Source organism: Phoenix dactylifera, chromosome 1 (assembly GCF_051530095.1).
Source record: "Phoenix dactylifera cultivar Ajwa chromosome 1, Ajwa_hap1_PhDact_Kaust_v1.1, whole genome shotgun sequence".
NCBI classification, from domain to species: Eukaryota; Viridiplantae; Streptophyta; class Magnoliopsida; order Arecales; family Arecaceae; genus Phoenix; species Phoenix dactylifera.
This window is the reverse complement of record NC_143190.1, coordinates 40,697,501-40,703,603: the sequence shown is the minus strand read 5'-3', so window position 1 is coordinate 40,703,603 and position 6,103 is coordinate 40,697,501. Positions and strand designations below refer to the sequence as shown.

The window sequence follows — 6,103 nt, the reverse complement described above, 5'->3', positions numbered from 1 at the left end:
CCAAGTCCATCCAAAATACTTTGTGCTTGAGCAAACTGAACAAACCATCCAGCTTGTGAACAGAACTACTTGCATATGAGAGAAGATGCGAATAGATATCTATCTTTTATTCAGTAGTAAATCTTTTTTCTCTACATGTTGCGCATGCATTTCCACTACGTCTGAAGGATAACATCTGAGCTTCATTACCTGTCTATGTTCCCACAAGAAAAAGTATCTCAACCTAGTTGCAGACCTGAGAACCTCCTCTTTTCTCTCTCTCTCTCTCTCTTCTTTTATATAAAAAAGAGATAAAAAGGAAAAAGAAGTTGCTCCCGTCTGTATTCTAAATTTAGAATGTCTCCTCAGTCGGAATAAAAAGTTAGGATGTTTAACATCCCCAACCGTCCATCCCATCTCTTGACCAAGTGACAACCGAGCGATCGTATTTAAATTTCCCAAGAAGGAATACTAGCCTTCTAATAAATGACGAACTTCTGTCCATTTTAACTGACTGCCGGCTCACGATTGCTGGGACAAAATCATCTTCAAATTCAAGATAAAAAAAAAAAAAAAAAACATGTACAGAACTTAACCAGACAAGGCTGCTATCGTGCTACTAAAGAGGACAAAAAAAAAATGAATAAGACAAACATTCCCATTCTCAATGTTTCTATTCGGTATACACACAAATTTTGGTACAAAATTTACCCCCACACACCGGTCTCTTAGTGCAACTAAGAAGTGAGAGCTTTTAAGCGAAGCAGTGGCTACCATGTAAATAAATATGGTTAGTAGCTATATATATATATATATATATATATATATATATATATATATATATATATATATATATATATATATCTGGGGTCTAACCAATTTTTGTTTTTCCCGAATTGAAAAGTGTCAGAGAATAAAAACTAGTGAGCAGCAGTCCACAGGATCTAGGGATGGCCCATCAACAACGCCATTCTGCATCACAAGAAAAAAAAGGAGGAAAAAAAAACCTACTTCAGATTAGAAAAGAAATTGTCTGAGACCAACAAACCAGGAAGACGACACAGTATCAGCAAGTCCAATACTGAATTGATTGGATGCGACTTTAAATCAATATTCCATATAGTCGTATGTTAAAATTATGTGAACCTCAAAGATTCCCCACACGTTTGCCCGTGCCCTACATTCAGCAACGAGCACTAACACGCGATTTGACCTACCATGAGACAACATAATTATATTATTCAAAAATACTTCAATAATCAAATCTAACATAAACTGAACTCACGACAAGGGACACCATGTCCCAACCAACCGAAATCTCTCATCAGATCAACTAGACCCTAGATGCCTGCCGTTGCTTCTAAAACACTTTAATGAACTAGACCCTAGATGTTCAATTAAAAAAAAAAAAAAAACTAGAACCTACATATCTACCTAATCAACTCGGCCCCCAGTATTATTTGAAAATTTTTCAATAATGCAAGTGCAATCCACCATTGCTTCTAGCTCCAATGAAGAAGGTGGCGGATTGACATCACACACACGGACCACCAGGCCCTAGATTTGTACCAGCATGAATGATGAAACCAATGCGTCAGCCAGAAGTTCTGGATCACCAACAAGTACTCTCAGCATGAATGATGACCACATGATTGATGAACCACCCATCAATTATTCTATTCAGAAATTTCTAGCAGAGATATAGGTTTTCCCCAAGGGTCTAATTGTTATCAAGTTTGACACCAACGTCGGAAATCTCTTCGCAACCAACCAGCAAAAGTCAACCTCACTTTCCATTCTTTAACCACAAATGAAGGATATACCGAGAGCTCGCCTTACAGAGTGCAGAAAGCAGTGAAGGCTATTTGTCCGAAAGGCTCTGCCACTAATGGAGCCTCATTTTCTAGGACGTAGACATCCTACCGACCTCTAATGCTTCGTCAAAATTTTGCACTAATCTTTTGCATGATTATATTTTGGCTGCTTCGCTTTTCATATGGTTCAGCTGTCTTGGCAGCCGGTATCCTCTCTATGAAGTGCGAGAACGCACAGAATGATAGGCCTAGCTTGATGCTGTTTTGGTTCCGGTTCAAGGTATCGATGAAATGGCAGTTCCATTGAGATCCTTCGCATCTCCGACCAATAATGATAATAGTAGCAGCCAAATACAACAAAGCGGTTACTGCAAACTTTTGCTTCATGACCGATGATTAATTACAAGTGCCCCGTAATATATAAACTAATAATATGAGCCCTCAATCAAATCAAGCGATGATTCCATAAGATGTCTCTATTTTTTCCTCTCATAAATCCCAACACATTTAAGCAAATATTGTAACAACTTAATATCTTACCAAAAATGGCTAGCCAGAAGATATTTTTTGAGTTTCTGAGTTCTGTCTAAGTACCCAAGATCTCCTCCGTGAATAATCGATGTGAGACTAAACACACACCCCGCATGGGTCATCATATATTCTTCCATTCAAGCCCTAATGTCCTCGTAAGGGTTCAAATCTAATTTAAATCTAATCACAAGCATCACGATTGGTCTGTGGCCAACTTCCATGAACTTGTACTACAACATCTCTTAGTTCACATAGGCTATAGGTCAAATTTGCTTTGATACCATTTGTCACAATCCAAGTTCTCATCCAAAAAGACTAGCCGAAAGATATTATTTTGAGTTACTTAGTCTTGTATAAGTACCTAAAATCTACCTAATAAATAACTGATATAGGATTAAACATACGCCCGCATGCGTTCTCACAACTATATATGAGATCAACAACTCTCACGCTGCACAAATGATCAACAACTCTCAATATATGAGATCACAACTATACATCAAGCATCTCTAAATATATAATGAAACGTTCATTAATTATTGCTAATCACGATAACTTCATGCGCCCAATAGACATAGTTCAATTCTCCCCCGCTCTCACCACAACCACAATAAAAAATCCGACTTAACGTGCTCGATACAAGGAGTCCGATGCTCTCCCGTGACTCCATTCACCACAACCACCCAAGGATATTTGAATATATAGCTTCATCCCCTCTTATCTCCAGTTTTATCCAATCACATGCATCACATCTTCCACCACCGGAACCCAAGACCTTTCAACCAGCGTCAGTGACCTCACCACCGACCCAATCGTTGCATCCCGCCCCCCTCCCCAACTTTAACACAGTTAAACCCCCATGGTCCTCTCTCTCTCTCTCTTTACATATCCTCATTAAAGATCAATTGTACGCTAACATAAAACTCCTACCAATAAATTATTCCACAATGGCCATGGGCCGTGGTGGGCTAATGATCTAGACGAAGCATGTATTCAGAGAGGCTAATAAGGCTACAAATTAGGTAACTTCATTTGTTGCCAACCATTTCGAAAATTATAGAAGAGATGAAGTTGCCTAGTGCACTTCAAAATATTTTGCATTTTAATTTTTTTAGTTATATCCGTACATATTATATATGATAAAAAATTTATAAAAGAAAAAACTATCGGAAGTGACATCGCCATCAAATTTCACAAGTTCATACACACAACCTATGATATTATTCCGAGTCCAGTATCTAGAGTCTGACTCCAGATGAAAGACATTATTTTATAATTTGTAACCAATACCAGCCCAAATCTCTTCTTCTGCCAGCCTCCGCAAAGGGAGAACACGTTACGTTCACGTTACGCCGACCAGGACATGGGCCCGCTGGGGCGCATGTTAGACCAGGCCTCGTACAAAACACAATCGATGCACCCCGTCCGGTCCCGATCCAGTGGTTCCCCTCAAGGCAGAGGAATAATCGCCACACGATGGAGCAGGGCCCATGATATCTACGGCTGCTACGTTTACAGGAACTACTACTGGAACGAACTGACGCCGACTCCAGATACCAACCAATACCCCACCACGACACGGTCCCCCCGAAATAACCCAAAAGGCAAATAAATCTGAAAATAGGACATTAATCTCTAATAAATTCCATTAACGCCGTCAGGTTGCGGTACCGTCATCGACCGCAATATTTGCCGTTACTTAAACGCCCGTTAAAATTATAACCGGACCTAGAGTCCCCCGAATCCATTACAGCTGCAGTTTTATTTTGATTTCCTTTTTAATTAAGATTTAAATTAATAAAATTAATAAGTTAAAAGAAGTCTCACTCAGATCGCAGGACTGGGGGAGCTGGAGGGTGCGAGATCGACGGCGCGGGAATCTCTACGGTGGCGGACGTCGACGACGGCGGCCGCGGAAGAGTCGGTGGCGGTGGTGGACTTGGGCTTGACGGGTGGAGAAGGGGCGGCTTGAACCGACGGAGCCGAGCAGAGTAGCACGGCCTTCTTGCGGTCCTTGGAGGGGCGGAGAGAGCTGGAGCCCGCGAAGGTGGTGGCCTCGTCCTCGAAGATCGCTTGAGCCGGGATCGACGGCGCCGGGGCCGGCGCTGACGCGAGGTAGTTCGGCTCGGAGGACGAGCAGCGGATGCCGTGATCCTGCGGAGAGGCCGTCAGGAGAGATCCCTAAATGAAAGGCTCGAACCAAGCAAGAGATTTAGGTCCCAGAATTTTTTTTGTTAGATAAAACTGAGTTTAGTTATCGGATTTCAAAAACAAGATATATATGCCCGAAATTTTTACGAGAAATATGAGAAATATTAAAAGAAATAAGAAAATAATATAGAATACCAATTTGCAGAGCAAACTAACATGGAATAACATCTTATATAGATCGAAACTCGAAAGTAAATAGATTACATTTTTGGTAAAAAAAAGGAACATTAACTTTTTCAGAAATAAATAAAAAAGAAACATGGGTTTATTGCATTTTTCCGGCTTGATAAAGAGGGGAAAAATGCTAAAAGTAGCAAAGAAACTCGAGAAACCAAAAACAATAAGCCGCGTTCGTCTAGACCTCTAAAGCATCTGTCAAAAGAGAGAGCAATAAAAGATTTACATCGAGAAAAAAAGGCAGATGAACGGAAAATAAGCGTTTGAAATTTTTTATCAGAAGAAGAAAAAGGAGGAGCTACCCGCGAGGCGAGATCCGCGCTCTCCCGCATCCGCTTTAAGAACCCAATGCAAATCCGGCCGGAGGATTCCTCGCTGCTGGAGGAACTCGCCACCAGCGGCGGCGTCGGCGACCATGGCACCACCTGATTATCCCCATCCTCCTCCTCGTCCTCTTCTTCGTCCCCGTCTCCTTCTCCTTCTCCTTCTCCCTCTGCCTGGTCTTCTCCCTCGTCATCCTTCATCTGATCGTCTCCTTCGTCCTCCTCATCATCTTTTTCTTCGCCGAACTCACCATCATCATCCCCTTCGTGGTCTTCTTGTCGCCGTTGCTTCGCTTGGAGGCAGCAGCGCTCGCAGATGGAGACGGCGGGGCCGAGCCTGGCGCCGGAGGCCCTCCATGGAGTAGGGGCCTCGCAGCTCCGGCAGAGGAGGCAGCGGGAGTGGCGGGACACCAGGAAGTTGGCGCCGTGGACTTTGGCGTCGCACTCCCAGCACAGGCTCGCCTGATCCGACTCGCAGTACATCCGAGCCGCCCTCTCGCACAGCTCGCACCCTTTCATCTTCCCCAACCCCTCTCCCTCCCTCCTTCCTCTCCCGTGTTCCTTGATCGATCCCTCTTTCACCTTCTTTCTCCCCTCTTCCTCTCTCTCTCTCTCTTTCTGATGGCTAGTTGGATGGATAGATCTCTCCGTCTGGTGTTCTCTTTGTCCTCCAAATTCCACTTCTCCTCCCAGCCGGATTGGGAGAGAATGATTAAAATACCCTAAAGGGGAAGCAACCTGCTCTGGTTTATAGGTCCCGCATCTTACCCCCCTGACACTTTGATCCAATCACTCCCGGTACGCGCACCTCCATTAACAACTCACGTAATAGCACCCATTGCATAATAACAACGTAACTGTTTTAACGCTTATGATTATTTTGTCGCGGCATAATAATAACGTTGCTACTGTAACGCCTGGCGGTCTTGTGTGATCATTTATTTTGCTTTAAAACTTTCAAAGAAAGTGATCTTATGGCTAGGTCACATACATGCATATAGATCCTGACAAGATATTTTTTATGAAGCTATAAAAATATTTTTGAGCTATCATTACCAGCATTTCACA

General features: G+C 42.7%; 1 protein-coding gene across 2 annotated transcripts; it reads right to left on the bottom strand.

Moving 5' to 3' along the window:
* Positions 1-566: 566 nt before the first annotated feature.
* On the bottom strand, positions 567-5,764 carry LOC103706571 (uncharacterized). Of its 2 annotated transcripts, none has more exons than XM_008790718.5 (3): positions 5,015-5,764; positions 4,152-4,478; positions 567-951 (listed from the first exon to the last, which is right to left on the bottom strand). In XM_008790718.5, exons 1-2 carry the CDS (start codon positions 5,552-5,554, stop codon positions 4,152-4,154), a joined length of 867 nt encoding a protein of 288 aa, XP_008788940.1. In that variant the 5' UTR covers positions 5,555-5,764; the 3' UTR covers positions 567-951. The 2 variants fall into 2 exon arrangements, with proteins under 2 accessions (XP_008788940.1, XP_008788939.1); XM_008790717.5 differs by having other exon boundaries at positions 4,152-4,505; positions 5,015-5,695.
* Positions 5,765-6,103: the final 339 nt, after the last annotated feature.

Excerpts from the sequence above, each read along its gene's own strand:
- LOC103706571 (XM_008790717.5), bottom strand. The coding sequence starts at position 5,554 with ATGAAAGGGTGCGAGCTGTGCGAGAGGGCGGCTCGGATGTACTGCGAG. Across the intron at positions 4,506-5,014 it reads GCGCGGATCTCGCCTCGCGG|GGATCTCTCCTGACGGCCTC; the intron begins GTAGCTCCTCCT and ends CCTTTCATTTAG.